At 40.3% G+C, this 21,443-nt stretch overlaps 1 protein-coding gene across 1 annotated transcript in view; it reads right to left on the reverse strand.

Annotated features, from left to right (window-relative positions):
* The window catches only part of AATF (apoptosis antagonizing transcription factor), a 105,911-nt gene that overhangs the window by 61,062 nt on the left and 23,406 nt on the right, over positions 1-21,443 (reverse strand). Inside the window, exons 5-7 of the mRNA XM_055577362.1 lie at positions 3,692-3,806; positions 1,846-2,044; positions 1,145-1,309 (exon numbers count right to left, since the gene is read on the reverse strand). Coding sequence (XP_055433337.1) covers positions 1,145-1,309; positions 1,846-2,044; positions 3,692-3,806 — 479 coding nt within the window. The remainder of the gene's footprint in view (positions 1-1,144; positions 1,310-1,845; positions 2,045-3,691; positions 3,807-21,443) is intronic.

The following is a 21,443-nucleotide window of genomic DNA, read 5'->3' on the forward strand; positions in this document are numbered from 1 at the left end:
ACATGTTCACATAAAAACAAAAGCATATAAATGCTCAGGAATGTTTCTTATAGCACTGTTTCTAAAACTAGAGAAAACATAAATATCCACTGTTCAAATAAATTCTAGCACACATCTATACAATGGAATACTCTAGCCATTAGAAAAAATGAGGTAGATCTCTACGTAACAGCCTGGAAAAATATCTAGAATAATTTAGAAAGCTGTAAGATTGTATGTATAATTTATATATTTATACACATATATATATCCATCCCATTTAGTTAAAAAAAAAAATAGACAATTTTTTTTTGTTTTTTTGGCCATGCCATGCAGGCTATGTGGGATCTTAGTTCCCCAACCAGGGATCGAACCCATGCCCACTGCATTGGGAGCATGGGGTCTTAACCACTGGGCCAAGAGGAAAGTTCCAAAAACCGTATTTTTATGAATGCATATGTCTTATATACGTGTGTGTGTGTGTGTGTGTCTGTGTAGAAAATACCTAAAAGCTTGTTACAACTACGAACATTGGTTAAACCTAAGGAGTGGAATTTTCAGACTAGGGGAATTTTACTTTTCATTTAAAGTTCTTCTAAACTTAAGAAATACATATTAAGTATATATTTCTACTATAAATAAAAGAGTTTCCTTTAGACAGAAGAATCTGCCTCTTCCAATTCTGGATCCTTTCCTGGAGCATATAAACATGCAAAGGAAAGTCTAAAGTACACACTCAACTCAATATTAGTGCTTCTAAAGAAGGAGCTTTAAAACTGAATTTTAAAAACTGAATTACAAATGCTTCCATGACCAGACTCATATCAAACTCAAAATTAAGAGAAGGCTATACACAAGTTAATAACAGCTTTATTCATTATTATTTTTTGTTTAGGACAAAGAGTGGCTTTATTTCTTTGCCAGGCAACGGGGTAACACAGCAGGCTAGCACCTCAAGAACTGTGCCCCAATGGCTTCATTTTTTAAAAACTCTCCCCTCCATCATCATCTCAGTTTCTCAAACAAAGCAGTGCTTTCCTCCCCCCCTTTCTTTCGTTTATTTCTTATACCCCAAGGAATACCTACAAGGAGGTGAGCAGATCGTCCGGTTAATTAGCCTCCTTTAGGAACTGCTCCCGTAATCACCATGCATCAGAGTCCTTACCGGCTGCCCTGGCAGACTCTCCGGGACAGGCTGGACTGCTGGCTCAGGTTTGCCAAGAACTCGGTAGACAGAACGCTTGGTCTGTGTCCTTCGAAGTAATCTTTCTTTGTCCATCAGAATATGATCGATCTGAGTCAAGATTGAGCGTTCAAAGGCACCAAAACCCTGCAACAATATCACAACCAGTGTCAGATAACGCGCAAAGTCTCTGCAGAAGCCAGCGACGTTGGTTTCTCTATCTTTCTGTGTCAGCAGAGAAACAGACAATCCTCTTTCCAGGAGGGGCTTTCGGTTAAAGGCTGAGTGGGTGAATGGCTGTGATTGTTCTCAGAAAAAAATTAAAAATTAGTCTTAAGCAGGTCACATTACTTTCCTATACACAGAGATTAACTTCTGCTCCTTTAATATTAATTGTGGTAAAATCCGTTTCTTTAAGGTATTTTGTTTTCCCAACACTTACAAGGCCACCATTTCTAGACTTAAAACACTCCTCACTAATAAAGTTGAAAACCCACGCCTGAATGGTATAAACCTCAGTGGTAGGAGTTCAGTAAATTTTTCCACAGAGATGACGGATGACTACCACATCAAGGCATCATCCATATAAGGGAGCTGTAGCTCCCATTTCTCACAGCCGCTTCAGGTTGCCACGACCTGCCTCACACACTCACATACACACACACACAGGCACCCACGCTTGCCTTCCCCAGTTTTCCAGAAGCCAGCTTGGTCTTATCGTGCCACTTCTGGAGCGTGCGGTTCCTATAGACGGTGAAGTCGGTGAAGCGCTTCGCCATGAAGCTGGGGTAGTCCTCCGTCTCCAGCTTCCTCTTTGCCGGGCCCCTCCTCTGCGGCTTCTTCTCTACGAGCTCTTCATCGTCACTGGAAATCTCCTCTTCACTGGAAAACCCAGTAAGAGTCCAATGTAAATAAATGTTACCTGAGTAAAACCTAGGCCCACGTGCAGTCAGGAGTATTCCCTGGTGGCCCAGTAGCTAAGACTCTGCGCTCCCAAAGCAGGGGGCCCGAGTTCGACACCTGGTCAGGGAACTTGATACCACGTGTGGCAACTAAAGATCCCACGCAGCCAAACAAATAAATAAATTTTTTTTTTTTTTTAAAGAGTATGGCTTTTTTCTGTTGTAAGAGAGCATTCACACGGTCAAACAAAAACTTCTGTACTTTTTCAAATAAACATAAAAATAGGTGGTTTCAAAAATATTTTTAAAAGGTAAGAAAACCATAAAAGTAAATGAGGTTGTTAAAAACATTATTAGAAATGCACATGAACCAGGCCTATACTGTAATAGCAGGGTCTTTAAAAATTAAACATATAATCATACTTTTATGACCTTAATCCCCAAATCAATAAGGGGAATATGTCTCTCTGTAACCAATTGTTCGGGTAGGCTGAATAGTATTAGTTGAACCAAATGAAGAGAAGCAGAACATGAAGAAAACTCAAAGCGATAGGCCACAGAACCCAAGCTAGACTGCAATGCCCTCAACCGCCTGAGAACGTACCAGAGCCTCCAGTTAGAACCAGCTGCACTCTGTGGACTGCCAACCCCAACACACAGGAAGTGCTTCCTACAAGAGAGCTCCTCTCCTCTGTCCTTCAAGCTAACGCAGTGGAAAGGAGTGGAGTGAAAGAGAGGCGCAACGGAAAACAACAGGCAGGTACCACTTGCAGCAGGCTCAGCCAGAGGGAGAAGTCAAGGAGGGGGTGACCCTTCATCAGATGTGATCATTTCAGGACGGGAAAAAAAGGTTTATTCTGCTATTTTCCAAAATGTTTCCACCCGTCAAAATAACTGCTTCTTCCCTTACTAAAAAGTCGATGGTTGCAACTGGCAATTCCATGTATGGGCAACAAAGGGCTTCATAAACATCAATTAAGCATTCACACTAAAAATGTGCTTTCACCAATAATTTCACTAGATCTAAAAAACAAGGCAAGTTTGGGGAATTCCCTGGTGGTCCAGTGGTTAAGCCTCAGTGATCTCACTGCCAGGGCTCTGGGTTTGATCCCTAGTGGAGGAGCTAAGATCCCACAAGCTGAGAGGTGCAGCCCCCTACCCCCAGAGGCAAGTTTTTTGCAGAAGCTTACAAACGTAACTGGGCTTCCTAGGTGGCTCAGTGGTGAAGAATCCACCTGCAATGCAGGAGACACAGGTTGATCCCTGGGTTGGGAAGATCCCTTGGAGGAGGGAATGGCAACCCACTCCAGTATTCTTGCCTGCAGAATCCCATGGACAGAGAAGCCCGGCAGGCTACAGTCCACAGGGTCACAAAAAAGTTGGACACAACCTAGCGACTGAGCATGCACACATGCACAAACACAATTAGGCACAACTCCACATAAAAATCCAGAAGATAATTCCCAATTTATATGCCATCCTGGCTACCAATTAAATGTGAGAGGCTCTTTCTATTAATAGTTTACTAACATTAAGAAGTCTGATATCTTCTGGAAGGACCTGATTTTATAAACAGTGGGAAAATATTCAGATGAAAAGACAGATTCCATATTCCATTCCCCCTTACCTTTCTGCTTTGGGTTTTGTCCCATCTACGAGATACCTAGTGTCTGGGTACTGGAAAAGCAACTCTTCCTGGAGACCCACCAATGACCTCAACAGTGCCTTCAGTGCCTTGTGACCTGGGAAATAAAGCAGGGAAAAGGAACAGTTAATTACCTACAGTGCTCCAAAGCAAGGGGATGCCTCTGACGCCTGCCTCCTGAGTACTACTGGCTGGGGCGGGGAAGGTGTACAGGACTGGCCGGGCCTAAGAACTCTCTGAAATACAGAATTCCTGAAAGGAAATAATAACAGTGCCTACCTCCTAGAGTCCTTGTGGAGAACAGGCAAGGAAACATGTGTAAGAAACTTAAAACATCTGCAATAAGTTCTGAGTTCTTAAATTTACTAAGTTTGACAAAATCCTTCCTTGTCTGTCATCATAAGCAATCATTTTCTTCCTCTGGTGTTATCTCAGTTATCCTTCTACAGGTTGCCTCTTGGATTATCCCTTTATCAACTGGCTCCTTAAGCAATACCTTCTCTTTTCCCCCCAGAAGCACAACTTAGTCCTAGGATTCCTATCACCACCACCTCCCTTCCCTGAGAGATCTTCTCTGCCTCTGGTGTGAGCTGCCACCTCATTCATTCAGTCTCTCAGCATATACCCTTATGGAAAGTTCCTGTTCACGAACACACACCCAAGTTAACGACTTCCTATTCGCAATACAGTGATTGCTCTGTATCCTCACGGGATCGGTTCCAGGGCCTCTCCCCCTGGGTAGCAAAAACCCATAGATGCTCAAATCCCTTACTTATATCCAAGGGCCTAATTTGCATATAACCCACATAACCTACCCATATCCTCACACATGCTTCAAATCATCTCTAGATTACTTATAACAACTAGTATAATGTAAATGCTACATAAATTGTTGTGAATATGATACAAATACTATGGAAATGGTTGTCAGAGTGCTGCAAATTTTCGGAACTTTCTGACATTTTTTTTCTTTCCAAATATCGTTGGTTCAAAGTTGGCTGGATGTGAGGATATGGAACCCCAGGCTCTGGAGCGTCCAGTGTACTGAACTGTGTATTGGAGATCTGCTCATCGGGTGCATGTTCTCACCCAGTTCTCCTCACAGCCAACAAGATGTGTTCGTAATAAAGCTGGTCGGGATCAAGTGTAACGTCTACGGCCAAGAGCTTTCAGAATATAAACTGGCTCTCTGAGAAACAAACTCTTACCTTCCTTATCAGCATAATCCTACTAATCCTACTAAAGGGGCTAACTAGACATTGATAATTACTAGATATGTTTTGATAGCATTCAGACATCTCTTTATAATCAAACTCTCACATTTCCAGCAACTAAGAAAATCTCCACTTGGATACTCCATCACTCTCTCAAACACACCATATCAGAAACAAAAGTTTTTTCTTCCAATCCAATCCTTCTCCTTTGTCTGCTTCTCTCGTCTCTGTTTAATTTTCATAGGCGATCACTGACATTTTGGTGCCGGTATTCAGTATATTCAATCAGTGGCTAAATCCTGTGTTTTCCATACGTATTATCACTAAGAGTTGTCCATTTGTCTCTGGCTATGCTTCTATCAGTCCTTCCCTCTTTCCCTTAAGGAAACATAATCTTCTTTCAAGCATCCTGACTCTCATTTAGCAGACCCTACATTCATTTCTTGGGCTTTATTTCATTTATTCATGTCATGGCTCATTCGGTAAAGAATCTGCCTGCAATGCAGGAGACCCAGGTTCAATCCCTGGGTCGGGAAGCTCCCCTGGAGGAGGGCATGGCAACCCACTCCAGTATTCATTCTTGCCTGCAGAATCCCATGGACAGAGGAGCCTGGCGGGCTGCAGTTCATAGGGTCGCACAGAGTCAGATAACAACTGAAGCGACTAAGCAGCAGCAGCACATTCATTTCTTTTTCACATTCCAGACTAACCAGCTCACAAAACTTCAGTTTATCTGATTTTTATACATTTGATTCTAACTCGTCTGCTTCTGCTGAGTAACTTCCTCACTATTTTGCATCCCAACCTATTTTATCACTGGGAAACCAACACATGACTCAGACCAGTTCTCCAAACAGATCATGCTGTAGCATCCCATTTCACTGTAAGGCTAAGATAAGAGCTTACCTGAGAAAGCCCCCCTGGATTGGCCAGAAGGAACTCAGTGACCTAACAGCTACTTTGCATTCCTCCAATAATCTCCATATAAGACTATATAAATACAACTTCCCTGTTTATAAATAGCATAAGATCCTTGATCATTTATCATTTATAAATACCACATTCTAATCCTTTTATAATCAGTACATATCCATATCACTTGGGAGGACCTGCAATATCTGAAGAAATCCAAAATGCCTTGTGTTCCAACCCAAGATTCTCAACCCGTTGCTCTGAATTTTAACAAAACTTTCCACCAACTATAATGATAAAAAATTATTCTCAAGAGGAAAAAATAATACAGAATTATTCCTCTGATAGTTTTAGGGAAATGGATTAAGTATAAATAGATGAGAAGTAGGCAAGAAGAAAAAAAAGAATAAAGACATAACAATTTTTTCTTTTTTAGGTCACATCACACAGCATGTATGATCTGAGTTCCCTGACCAGGCATCAAACCTGTGCCCTCTGCATTGGAAGGGCAGAGTCTTACCCGCTGGATCACCAGAGAAGTCTTAGACATAACAATTTTAAAGACAAGAATTACTTTAAAGTCTAAATGTGCTAAGTGTGTAACTTCCCAGACAGCTCAGCCAGTAAAGAATCTGCCTTCAATGCAGGACACACAGGAGATACCGGTTCTATTCCTGGATCAGGAAGCTTCCTCTGGAGGAGGAAATGGCAACCCACTCCAGTGCTCTTGCCCAGAGAACCCCGTGGACAGCGGAGCCTGGCAGCTACAGTCCATGGGGCATCACAGAGTCAGACACGACTGAAGCAACATAGCACACATGCATGTGGTAAGCGTAACTGGGATGATGCAAAAGTATGTGTGTGTACGGAAATAATTACAATAGTGAGGAAAGCAAAGAATAAAAATGGCACCTACAAACACTATGTTACCATCAGTGAGCACCTATGAAAATAGCTGACAATTATAAACAGAGAGCCCATAACAGCTAATGTTCTGAAAGTACGTTATAGCAAGAAACTTGAGAAAATACGAGAGACACTAACACTTGTAAGGAAGCCCATGAAAACAGAAATCTCATCTCATCCCAATTCTATGCAAGTATGAACCATTGTTTTTACTCCTTTTCTAGAAACAGCTATTTGTAAGACAGCCCATGTTCTCCAAAGTGAAACCACAAATCAATTTTGCATCTGCAAAGTGGTCCTCAAAATTCCCAAGACTAAATCTTGAAAATATTAGGCTATGTGAAATAAGCCAGTTGCAAAAGGACATATACTGTGTGATTACGCTTATAAGAGGAACCTAAAACTACAGTCAAATTCACAGACAGAAAACAGAAGAGTGGCTGGGGAGAGGTGGGGATGGGGACTCCCTGTTCAGTGGACACAAAGTTTCAGCTTGGGATGAGAAAAACGTTTTCGGGATGGACAGCAGTGACGATGGTGGCAGGACAAGGTGAATGTACCGGCGGCCGAGCTGTGCTATTCAAGGCTGGAGTAATAATAACTCTACCTCCCCACTCTATCTCTACACAGGAAAAGTCATCTACAATCCTTCGGTCTGGAGCCTAGTCTCAAAGAACAACGGAATGCTACTCAGTCTTAAAAAGGAGGGGAATTCTGACACATGCCACAACATGGATGAGCCTTGAGGACACTGTGCTCAGTGAAATAAGTCAGTCACAGAAGGACAAATATTGTATCATCCCACTTATACAAGGTATCTGCTGCTGCTGCTGCTGCTGCTGCTAAGTCGCTTCAGTCGTGTCCGACTCTGTGCGACCCTGTAGACGGCAGCCCACTAGGCTCCCCCATTCCTGGGATTCTCCAGGCAAGAATACTGGAGTGGGTTGCCATTTCCTTCTCCAATGCATGAAAGTGAAAAGTGAAAGTGAAGTCGCTCAGTCGAGCCTGACTCTTAGCAACCCCATGGACTGCAGCCTACCAGGCTCCTCTGTCCATGGGATTTTCCAGGCAAGAGTACTGGAGTGGGTTGCCATTGCCGTCTCCAGTATACGAGGTATCTAGAGTAGTCTAATTCATAAAAACAGAGAGGAGAATGGTGCGTGTCAAGGGTTGGGGGGAGAGGGAAATGGAGAATTCTTATTTAATGGGTACAGGGTTTTAGTTTCACAAAATCAAAAAGTTCTGGCGATTGGATGTACAACAATGTAATTATACTTAACATTATTGCACTGTACACTTAGAATGGTAATTTTCATGCTATGTATCTTTTTGCCACAATAAAAAATAATTATAAGAACAGGAAAAACAAGTACCTGTCCCTTACTTCCTCCAGGTACCACGTGTCCATGATCTAAAATAGGAGATCAAGAACCATGTAGAGAAGCAGCGGCAAAGCAGTCCATAATGTTTACGGCTGCTTGCCCCCAACAAGTAAGTCATAATTTGATTCTCACATGTAACATAACCAAGAATTGTGAAAACATCCAACACAGAGACCACTACTTTTAAGGGCCACTTTCAAGTAGCTATACAAGCCCTTTTATTTTGCTCAAGTCAGTTTAAAAAAATCCATTGCAGATATATTAGACAGCATATCAATCCAATGAGAAGGCAGAGAGCCAATATCAGTAAATCAAAGTGTGCCTTTCTGTTAATACTCTCTCATACGTCGTCATTTTATACACCCCTTCACCCAGTCAGAAGTAGCCCTGAAGTATTTAAGCTCCATTCAGGGATAGCACCACCATGCATCAAAGTGTCAGGAGATCTACCAGAGATGAAATCTGCAATTCTGTGCTTCTAACCACCACCACCACCACCAAAAAAAAAAAAAAAAAAAAAAGTTTATCAAAGTCAAGTCATCAGTGGTCAATACATGGACAACCTCCTCTAAAGAGATTTAAAAGCCAGAACCCAATTCTCGTTTCTTTGCACTATTAGGGTCACATTTCCTTCCAGTGAAGTTTTAATGTAAAACCTGAAGAAACAGTGAGCAATCCTCTGCTAGACTCGGCAGGCCCCCTCGAAGCCACAGTTGACCCGGGTGAGGAAAGACGCTCCCCTGAAGGCTCAGATCCCACAGTGAGTTCTTCCCAGCCCCAGACCAAAACGAACCAAACCAAAGAACTCTGTCACTCGTACAAAGTTGAATCCCACTTGTTCAACCCTATGAATGGTCAAGGGAATAGAATCAACACTTTGTAATTCACCTCTAGTTTCTCTGCCAGAGTTCACAGCTAAGGAAAGCAGCAGAGATGCACGCATACTGTCTTCTCTCTCCCCCCTGGCTCGTGGCCACAAAGCAAACAGAGACTGGCAAGGACATATATGTCTATTTTGTCCTACCTGGTCCATTTCCAGAGGCCTTTGCCTTACAAGGAGATTAAGAAGGACACATGACTGACCTTATTACCAAGACTCAAACTAAGCACCTGGGCACCAGCCTTAGAAATAATTTCCCAAGTAAAGAATAAATGGAAAGAGTATTTTACTGAGGGCTAGGAGCCCTGGATTTTAACAGAAACTATCCCTAACTAGTCGTTTTCCACTGAGTGGACCCCCCCCATTTAATCTCTTCGAGTCTCAACAATCTCATCTACACCATGCAGATAATCCTTTGCCTGGTTATCTTGCAGAACTAAGGCGAAAAATAACAAATGCTTGTATATATTAAGGTATGCTGCAAATGTTTAAATGCTATAAAATAGAAAGTATATTACTATCACAAAATCAGCATCTTTCACACAGCGAAAATCTCGGGCTCTGCTTGCTGTGATCTACAGTGCTAAGACAGAACCAGTATTCATACATTCCCACATTAAGTATTCATTTACATGCTGCCCATATGCAAGCATTCTATATATAAAATGTCACCAATCTAAAAACCATTTTCACCTAACAGCTTTATTTTTTTCCTTGATTCATCTAGGCTGTTCGACATAAACAAAACTGGAGGCAGAGAATAAGTTTGGACATGGGCACACAGTTCGTTAATTAGATTATAAACCAATAAGTAAAACTTCTGGTGAGGAGATGGAGGGCAATGGGGACAGCAAATGCATAAAATAAAATAAAGCTCGCCTTATCAGTTTTTAAATATCCCACACCATTGTTTTTAAAGCAAATACGCAAACATACAATTATTTATGTGCGAGTATATATAAACGCCTACATTCCTTTTATTCCCAAATATATACATTAAGCTAGAAGGTACAGATTGCAAGAACAGTTTTTCCCCCCCTTCTTGCAAAGTAACTCTAGAACTGCAGCTAAACTATAGGTCAAAATGACACACGCTGTATCGGCCTGAGAACAATACTTTTCATTCAAATCCACACAAGCCTGCCACTTGCACTAGTCATCCCTGGCAATTAATCCCCCCAGAAAGACGTTTGATTAAATCTTTTCAAGCAAATCCTTTGCTTTGCTTTTGTTAGTTCACTTCTTGTCAACATCTATTAAAATATGCCTTTAATTCTCCCACAATCTTAAAAAACACCGATTCCACTGTCTTCAACTTTAATCAACTGTATGGCCAGCATTTTTCATTTCATAATAACGTGCTGCTTGGAATTCAAGAGGCAGGCCCGGCATCAATCATCTGGTAAGAATTTTTCCACTGCAATAAATATGCAAATGAGGAGAGCCAGTCAGTCGTATTTCAGGCCCGACTTGCTAGTGTTTTAAAAAAGACACAAATTTATTAATTGCCGGTGGCCAGAGGAATCCTATTACTTTGGGCATTGATTACAAAGCTGTGTGAGTGATTATTGTGCAACTCGCAGGCTACCCAGGCATGAGGAAAAATTATTAAAGCAAGGCAGAGATTATCAACTCGGAATAACAATAAGCCTTAACATTTAGGCCCTAACTTCTTCAACAAAGAATTACGTGACGGCTGCACTGTATCATAATTCCGAATTCTGTCAGTATTACTGTTTGGGCTTGTTCTATATTCCAAAAGCAGGACGGCGTTACCACTAAGACAGAGCACTGCAGGTTACAGATTCCTTAACACCCACCATGTGGATGAGTCGATATCATTTCCAACGTGAGCTTAAGTAGAATTTATATACATTCATATAGGTGTACACACATATAGATGTGTTGTCGTCGTTTAGTTGCTAAGCCGGGTCCGACTGTGCAACCTCATGGACTGTAGCCTGCCAGGCTCCTCTGTCCATGGGATTCTCCAGGCAAGAATACTGGAGTGTGTTGCCATTTCCTCCTCCAAGGGATCTTTCTGACCCAGGGATTGAACCCATGTCTCCTGTGGCTCCTATGAATGGGCACATACATACCCCCTGGTTTAGAGAAATGAATGTGCTCTTAGGAGGACCATGGTTTTGACTGGAATAGCAGAAGGAGTTCTGTCCCACTGTGTGTGAACCAAAAGTAGGATTTTTTTTTTTTTTTTATGGTACAAAATCACCACCAGGATAACTTTTCAAAGCAGGGCATGGGGACTTATATTCTAAAATCATGACAACTAAACCAAAGGCAGCCTTGGGTTTTCCGACCTCAGGGGGCCCCACAGCAGAAGGCACACAGCCTGTGCAGGGGTCTGTGGCGGCAACAATTTGATGGGCTAATTCTGAATGCAAAGTGTTTTTGTGAGAAACATTCAACCCAAGACCTTTTAAATCAAATAAGAAAGAGGACTCAGTGGACAAAATTTATTTATTTTTTCTCTTAAGAGAATGATGTGGGGAATTGGGGAGTAAGTGGAAGTTGAAATGAGAGAGAGATGGAGAGACAGAGGATAAAATATGCTGGGTGAGCCCCTTCACAGAAAGAAACCAAAAGGAAAAAATCCTTCCCATTTTACATTACTGCCGTGCTAAGTAACATGATAGATAGTGTGCGTTTGAGTTCTGTGGAGGGACATCCCACTCAAGCTGTAATTTCTGACCAGGCATGAATTTATAAGGGAGGGGAAAGAATTGCAGAATTTCGTAGGTTTCCCTGAATGCTCTCTCAAATACCTTGATGAAGTGTGTCAATAAATCCTTAAAAAGCCCTATAGGACACAGCAATCTGACTGATCAATGGACTTCCCGAAATCTACTAGCTACCTTCCATTTCACCATTCCTAGACATCCTCCATTGTTCCAGAGGACTTCTCTGAAAAGGGAAATTTATTTTTCCCCTTTAAACGGAAAAGGGGAAATGCTCAGAGCATGAGGTACTTAAAATCCAAGTTTTATTTACAAGGAACTGTTTATAAACTGTCTAATAGGAGTCACCCAGGGAGACTGTGGATATTTTCCTTTTTATCTGATACACTTTTGAACTGTTTGAATATTTTGATATCACGTATTACTCTTACGATTTAAAATACAGTTAAAGTTTAAAGTAAACTCTGAAGTAAAAAAATGTATTAAAAATAAAATGAGGACCACAATGCAAGTAACCTTCTGTTTCATGTAAAATAGTTTGATCCTTTCATATTAAAAAAGCCTTTAAATAAACAGCCTTTTCGGTAGTGAACTGTCCTGAGCCAAGTGCCCAAAGTCTCTGCACAGAATGGGTCTAGAGACAGGGGTTCCCATGCAGTTAATCCTTTCTCTCCCAGGATCCTTCACATCACTGCTACAACACATATCATGCTGTGCATGCTGTAAGCTCCTTCAGACACAGGGTGCATACCGTCACCCTAGCAGCTAACACACCATTTTGGCCGTGAAAAGCCCTCTACAGATATTTCAGTTCCAGAGAAATGATGACCAGGTCAGATGAAAGAACACCAACTACACTGCCATTTCCAAGTCTGGATGCTGACAAAATGTGGACTCCCTGTGCGATGTTTTCAATACTGTGTGTCCTCAGTAAACCGCCCTTCTGTCAACGGAAGGAAGGTAATCGAACTTAACTTCTCCTCATTTGAACATATCAACTATACTGTATCAGAGTTCAGAACTTACATACCTGAAACCAATTAGCAATTTTTGTTAGGCATGTTACAGTGCATTCCCATGAAAACTGTCATTATTGCCACTTGAATAAACCAAAGCCCAGAAAATCAAAGGCTGATGACTTATTTTTATATAAAAGACAGGGACTTCCCTGGTAGTCTAGTGGCTAAGACTTTGTGGTTGCAATGCAAGGGGTCGAGGTTCGATCCCTGGTCAGGGAACTAGCTTCCCACGTGCTGCAACTAAGAGTCTGGATGCCGCAACTGAAGATCCTGCAGGCTGCAACGAAGACCCAGCACAGCCAAAGTCATTCATTAAAAAACACCAAGAAAGTAAAAGATTATGTTATTTAAGTTCCTTTTAATATTAGTGAGGGTAAGCACTGTTTATTTATCAACCCAAAAATGAAACATGTTGAGAGGCTGCTTTCATGTAATAACATTTAAATGATGCTTTTAACATCTTGTTTACCTATCCCCACACCTCGCTGTGAATGTCCTGAGGCAGAGACTGACTGCTCAGCCTTGGCAAACTGGGCGCTGGCAAACGGCAGACTCCAGGTTGTTGAATGAATAACTGAAGAAAAATGATGTCTTAATATTTTTCCTGGCATGTACTTTGTGTGTGCACTTTAAATCTCCAAAGAACTTACTACAAGTGTGTGTGTGCGTGCTAAGTCATTTCAGTGACTATTAAGTATGAAGTGAAGTGAAGTTGTTCAGTCATGTCCAACTCTTTGTGACCCCATGGACTGTAGCCTACCAGACTCCTCCCATGGGATTTTCTCACTAGAGTGAGTTGCCATTTCCTTCTCGAGAGGATCTTCCCCACCCAGGGATTGAACCCCGGTCTCCCGCATTGTACGCAGACACTTTACCGTCTGAGCCACCAGGGAAGTCTGACTATAAGTACAGCACCAGTATTTATTTACATAACCCTCTGATGAAGAGGGAAATATATACTGTGGCCATGGAGCTGTAGCCTAGGAAAAAACTACTACCATCACTACAATTAAAAGCTAACAACGTATTAAGGACCTACTAAGTACCAGGCAATAACCTGAGCACTTTTCATGTATTAACTTATTTAAGTCCTCATGACATTCTTTTCAGGTGGGCACTATTATTATATCACCATTATACAGATGGAAGAAATGAACACTACTACAAGCTTTAAAAAAGAAACTGCAAACAATAAAATAAATAAATAAAAGAAACTGCACATTTTTCATTTTCTAGATCAATGTACCCATATGGGTTATGTATCTAAACCAACTGGGAGACAAAGTGACAGGAGATTTTCAATTCCAAAAAAATGACATAACTATCCTCCTCAGTTACCACAGCACAATTAAAAAAAAAAAAAATTAGTGAGTTTCTGTTAAAATTTTGTATCTAGATTTGATTCCCACAGTTGAAAAAAAAAGTGGAGAAACTAAAGAAGGCCTAGATCATACAGATGAAAAGCAGGTCCTGTAAGACAAGATATAAGAATATTTGCTTAAACTGAAAAGGAAGATGCTAAGAAATGGATTAACAGTCTCCAAAATTCAAATGGCCAAATACATTAAAAAAAAAAAAAAAAAATTGCTCAGCCTCACTTAAAAAAAAAAATCACATTGTGATATTTTTCTGATCATGCTTGATGCTTGCAAGAATGTGAGGAAGGGGTCCTCACTATGCACAGCTGATAAGTGTTTAATTAGCACAACAGATCCAGAAAGCAACTTGGCAAAATGTATCAAAGTTGTACACTCACACACACCTCCTGACCCTATGATTCCATTTCTAGAAATTAATCCTAGAGAAATAATCAGATAAGAAAGCAAAGAGATGCATACAAAAATGTTATTTCAGTTCAGTTCAGTCACTCAGTCGTGTCCAACTCTTTGCGACCCCATGAATTGCAGCATGCCAGGCCTCCCTGTCCATCACCAACTCCCGGAGTTCACCCAAACTCATGTCCATCGAGTCGGTGATGCCATCCAGCCATCTCATCCTCTGTCGTCCCCTTCTCCTCCTGCCCCTAATCCGTCCCAGCATCAGAGTCTTTTCCAATGAGTCAATTCTTCGCATGAGGTGGTCAAAGTATTGGAGTTTCAGCTTTAGCATCAGTCCTTCCAAAGAGCACCCAGGACTGATCTGGGTTGGACCTGGTTGCAGTCCAGAATGGACTGATTGGATCTCCTTGCAGTCCAAGGGACTCTCAAAAGTCTTCTCCAAAACCACAGTTCAAAAGCATCAATTCTTCAGCACTCAGCTTTCTTCACAGTCCAACTCTCACACCCATACATGACCACTGGAAAAACCATAGCCTTACCAGATGGACCTTTGTTGGCAAAGTCATGTCTCTGCTTTTGAATACGCTATCTAGGTTGGTCATAACTTTCCTTCCAAGGAGTAAGCGTCTTTTAATTTCATGGCTGCAATCACCATCTGCAATGATTTTGGAGCCCAAAAAAATAAAGTCTGACACTGTTTCCACTGTTTCCCCATTTATTTCCCATTAACTGATGGGACCGGATGCCATGATTTTAGTTTTCTGAATGTTGAGCTTTAAGCCAACTCTTTCACTCTCCTCTTTGACATTCATCAAGAGGCTTTTTAGTTCCTCTTCACTTTCTGCCACAAGGGTGGTGTCATCTGCATATCTGAGGTTATTGATATTTCTCCCAGCAATCTTGATTCCAGAATCTTGTGCTTCTTCCAGCCCAGCGTTTCTCATGATGTACTCTGCATATAAGTTAAATAAGCAGGGTGACAATATACAGCCTTGACGTACTCCTTTTCCTATTTGTTTAGCACTGTTTATAATAGGTAAAAACAGGCAAACATCTTTAAGTGCCCATTTACAGGGGACTGGTTAAATCAATTTAGTTTACGCAGATAACTTTCTGGGCAGCTGCTGAAAAGGATAAGTATAAATAGAATTTGGTTTGAAAACACTGAACCATAAATACTTTGGGGGATAACTGAAGTAATTTGAGGACAAAGTGGACATATTATTTAGGACTGCTAGAAAGTATTGATTTGGTTAGATGAGATGATAGTGCTATACAAGAAACAGTCTTATTTTTTAAGAGCCATTTACAGAAGTGTTTAGAAGCAAAATGACATGCTGATGATTACTTTGAAGTACTTCAGGAAAAAGAAAATGAAAATAAAGATACCATTTTTTAAAAGAAAGAACAGGTAAAACATATTTATCAACATGAGAAGATGGTTCTAGTTCAATGTATCCATATGATCTCATTTATAGTTTACAAAATTTTAAGTTGACATAAAATATCCAGAAGAATAGGGCTTCCCTGATGGCTCAGATGGTCAAGAATTGGCCTGCAATGAAGGAGACCGAGGTTCAGTCCCTGGGTTGGGAAGATCCCCTAGAGAAGGGAATGGCAGCCCACTCCAGTGTTCTGGCCTGGAGAAAGAACCCCATGGACAGAGGAGCCTGTCTGGCTACAGTTCATGGGGTTGCAAAGAGTAGGACACAACTGAGCAACTAAAGACACACATGTGGAAAGATATACACCAAACTTCTAGAGACAGTTCTCTGCGAAGAGCACTAGTAACAGGAAGGATAAAAAGGACTTTCACAGTCTCTGTTACATATTTCAGAACTGTTAGGTCACAAGGAGAGGGATAATCAGCACTGTTTGAAAAAAATTTTTTTTTACTACAAACAAACTTCACTTCTATAATTTTCTTTAAAAACTGATTAAGATGAAATAAGTACTTCCCTGGGGGTCCAGTGGTTAAGACTCCATGCGTCCATTGCTGGCGATGTGGGCTCGATCCCTGGTTGGGAAACGAAGATTCCACATGCAGTGCAGCACAATCAAAATACAAAAAAAATTTTTTTAAAGACTAAATAAATAAATTCAAGAATACAAAGAGGTCTTCTGAGGTAGATATAATTCTTCCTATCAACAAGATAATCGAATGAAAAGAAACAGATTAAAATAAAAGCAGGAGAAATTAGAAGTGGCTATATATTTGACTGACAAGGAAGACCACACATCCTTAGAACTAATTTAAAATTTTCCCAGGTGGTCCAGTGGTTAAAAATCTGCCCATCAATGCAGGGGAGCCAGGTTCGATCCCTGATCGGGAAACATTCCACATGCCAAGGAACAACTTGGCCAATGGGTCACAACTACTGAGCCTATGCTTCCCAACAAGAGACGCCATCACAATGAGAAGCCCGAGCACCCTAACAAAGAGTAGCCCCTGCTCACGGCAAGAAGAGAAAGCCTGAGTGCAGCAATGAAGACCTGATACAACCCAAAAAACAAAAAAAATTTCAAATAACAACATAAAAATAAAGTAAGATTTCCCCTGCATGATTCACAAAAGAAATACCAAGGGTCAATGAATGAAAGAAAACTATTTACCCCTATTAAACACTGGGAACTGTAAATTTTTTTAAATGTCAATTAAAAAAAGCAGAGACAATTTTCCACCTATCAAAGTGATAAAGATCAAACAACACTGTAATACCCAATGTTGATAAGGATAAGGGAAACTGACATTCATATAAAGAAGGTGAGAATGTGAACTGATCCAACTTTTCTGGAGGGCAACTTGGCCATAAAGATCAAATGCCTTAAAACTGTGTATATCCTCTCGGAACACATACTAATTCCACATCTAGAAATTTATTTTATGAAACAAAGTAATCACAGATGTGAGTAAAGATTTACTAACAATAATATTTACTGCATTATTTATAAAGATGAAAAACTGGAAACAATCCAAATGTCCAACAATAAAGAACTAGTTAAACTACCCATATGATGGAAAGTCTATGCTGCCATTAAAAATAATGCTGTAGAACAATATTTAATGACATGGAAAAATATTCATGATCTCTGTTAAGTAGAAGAAAATAGACTGCAAAACAGAATATAGAACACTGTTCCACTTTTGTCCTAACTATACACTCATGGGAGGGAAGAAAACTAGAAAATATTTATACCATATACCAAAACTTTAAAAGTACATAACTTGACTGCTCAGACTGAGGAAGAATTATTTCCTTACTTTCACTTGACCATTTTCTAAATTTTATATAATGAATATGTAGCACATATATAATAAGAAAAACACATTTGTCTATTTCTTCATCACTTAAAAAAAGCTTACCTGCATAAGGGGAGGGAGTGGATCAGATGATTAACCAAGGGCCCTCCTAACTCTCTACTAAAAAAGTATCTTTAGAAAAATTGAAGGTTACATTTACTACTCATTCTAAGCCTTCTGTCTTATTACAAATTCATCTCCATATCTCTCCTGCGTTAATTCCTTTAAGCTTTGGCACTTTATCTATTCCCTCATACTTTCTTTTAAAGGGGGTCGGGGGGAGGAACACTGTTTAGTATTAAACTATGTGCATAGTGATGGCCTAGAGCAGAGGTTGTGAAGCAAAACAGACCTCTTACTGGCCTTGCCTCTGAGTGTGTGACCTTGATCAGGTCACCCCAACCTCTTCAAGAGTTGATTTCTTCTTCTGTACAACACAGTTATATTTCACAGGCTGCAGAGAGAACGAAATGAGAATGAGAACTAAATGAGATATTCATAAAGAACTTCATAGGGACTTCTCTGGTCGTCCAGTGGCTAAGACTCCATGCTCCCAATTCCGGGGGGCCGGATTCAATCCCTGGTCAGGGAACTAGAGCCCGCAAGTCACAACTAAGACCTGGTGTAGTCAAATAAATAAATGTTTTAAAAAACAACTTAACACAGTGCATGGGGAACAGTGCCAATTAACAAATGGGAGGTATTTTTACTATTTTTACAGGACAGAGGCATCTAGCATTGTACCTGCACAACCAAACACCAAAGTAGAAGTGAATTAATCATCCCGATTCTCAAAACGTCGCTTTTGATTTCTTTTCACTCATGCTCTTGTCTTCTATCTCATGAGTCTACTGAAGTCATCGGAAATGCTTTCTAATTATTTGAGTTAGCACATCTGTCTCTGCCCTCCCTGCAAACCCTCACCACTGCTGACATGGATATAGTATGGACTATGTGCCATCTTAAAGATGTAAGAATCTTTAAGATGATCTGAACAGCCTCTCTACCTGTAAAAATTTTCCTTGCACCAGAGTATAAATAGCTAGTAAAAACTCTTCTTAAAATAGCAGGATTTTGGATTTAGCCGGAGGCAGATTTACTCAACAGCCTCAAGAAAAACAGAATCTGGTAGATCTGAGACTAAACGCCAAGCAAAATAATCAATATTACATAAAAGCTCATTAAAAATTACCAAAGAACTCACACTAAAGTCAGGTGCAGCCCAAGCATAACAGACATTCAAAGCAACTCATATGTGCAAACTTATTCGGGGACAGCTAATAACACACCTCTTGGTGTGTCAGCAGTAAAGAATCTGCCTGCCAATGCAGGAGATGTAAGTTCAATTCCTGGGTTGGGAAGATCCCTTGGAGGAGGGAATGGCAACCCACTCCAGTATTCTTGCCTGGGAAATCCCATGGACAGAAGAGCCTGGCAAGCTATAGTCTATGGGGTCACAAAGAGACAGATATGATTTAGCGACTTAATGACAACAACAATAAATATAATAATTATAAGAGAATTATATCTTAAAGGTATTGTGACATAATGACTTTCTCTAAAAAAATTTATAAGTAACAATAGTTGGTGAGGAAATGGCAACCCACTCCAGGATTCTTGCCTGGAGAATCCCATGGACAGAAGAGCCTGGAGGGCTGCAGTCCACGGGGCTGCAAAGAGTCAGAAACCCCACTGAGCAACTAAACAACAACAACAGCATAATAGCCTTTTTTCCCCCATACCACCTTCTCCCCAATCTCTTCTCCTTGTCAAATGCCCATTAACATTTAATGGAAAGAGAAGTATAGCGAAGAAAATATATAAATATTAAAATGTCTGGAAGAATACACACCCCCACCCCACTGTTTTATCTGGGAAGGAGGAAAAGGGATTTGAGAGAGTGGAAGAATTTTCAACTTCTTCTTTTACCTACATCTCCACTGTTTATGCTTTTTTTTTTTTTACAGTGAAGATTTTATATATACAAAGATACATGTAAAGAGTTTACATACATAATGTAATGGAAGAGTAGTAAAGGGACAAATTAAATTAAGTCTCATAAAATCCCTAACACGTTTCATAAATACCAGGGGAAAAAGAATGTCTCCACTAATTCAAAAAATGCTTTGCAGCTTCTCATAGTACTTTTTAAAGATGGACTAGCTACTCATGGGGAAATACATTATGAGTAGGGTAAGCATTGGCCACGGTTGAAACTGAAAAGCAGGAACCTGCTAACCAGTGATCTGATTTCATGTTTCCAACTGCTTTTACACCACCTAATGTATCAGGATGGAGACCACCTCCAGCTTTGACCAAGGCTTCCAAAAGAAATGATACCAGGAAACACTCTGGAAAGTGATTTCATGAAAAAGCTGAAAAACTCAAAACTGGAATATTATAAAGTAGCTTACTTGACATAAGCATAGGGAGTTCGTTCATCTAAATGTCTGGGTTATTTGGGTTATGAAAGGCAACCACATTTATCAATACAACTACTATTATGGGGGTGGGGGGCGGTAATCTGCAAATTCACAGTAAACAGAACTACACTTCCACCTTTAGCCAAGTGAAACATCTAACAAAAAACAAACACAGAGAATCTACCTCTTCCAGAGGCTTTTTTCCCCTTTAAACAAAGGATTTGATTTACTTTCTGCTCTTCCTGTGCCCCCTCATTTGGATCACTTGTTCCAGTTTTGGTACAATGTATCCTCAAGGAGTTTCAATGAGTTGTGAATTGTTATTCGAAAGCAATGTTTTGCTTTGTTTTGTTTTTAAAAAGGCAAGAAAGAAAAAGCAGGATTAACTGCAATTGCCACTACAACAGGGAAAACTTGCATCCTGCACTTTTACCATGTAAATAATGCACAGATCCTGCGGGAACATGCCAAACACCAGGATTCTTAATTAATGGAGCTCTTTAATGTGCAAATCAGGAACAAATTGCAAGTTCTGACTTGCATTGATTATGAAAACATTAATTGAATGAGCAAGACCCTAAAAAAAAGTCTTCCAAGAAACCAAAAGAATACAAAGCTTTGGAAACCAGACAAGTCTGACCAATGTCTAAAAACACAAACCTAAAACTGAGACCCGCTCCCTAGTATACAATGATTTTAAAAATGAGAAACAAAAACCCCAACGGTTTCATCAGAAAGCAATCACCATAAAAGCATCTATTCCACTAACGTCTAGCGTTAAGCAGAAAAATGAGTGTTCACTCCAAAGGCTCACAGACACTGCTTTAAGGGGAAAAAACCTACTTTATATATACACACACTTATATGTACATAGGTGTAACGAAACAATGCTGTCTCTTTAAAAAGAAATTCATCCTATATAAATTATAGCCATAAACTTTTCCTGCAGTGCAGCCTAATTAATTCTTGTTCTATACACAAAGGGAAATGCTGGGTGACAAATGGGTGTGAAGCCAGAAAGCTGCCAGGTCTGCAAAACATTTTCTACTTCAATTTATAAGCAATTTTGCAGTAAATCATCAACCAGAACCTGGAATCTCAGGAATCTGTGAGTGTCCAAACCACATTATATCACTTATCAGAGAAGAAAAGGGAAAGGAGTTTAAAGACATCTCATTTTTCAGTTCTAACCCACATCAAAATCTAGAAGCTCTGCGTCATCT

The sequence above is a fragment of the Bubalus kerabau genome, chromosome 4 (genome assembly GCF_029407905.1).
Source record: "Bubalus kerabau isolate K-KA32 ecotype Philippines breed swamp buffalo chromosome 4, PCC_UOA_SB_1v2, whole genome shotgun sequence".
NCBI classification, from domain to species: Eukaryota; Metazoa; Chordata; class Mammalia; order Artiodactyla; family Bovidae; genus Bubalus; species Bubalus kerabau.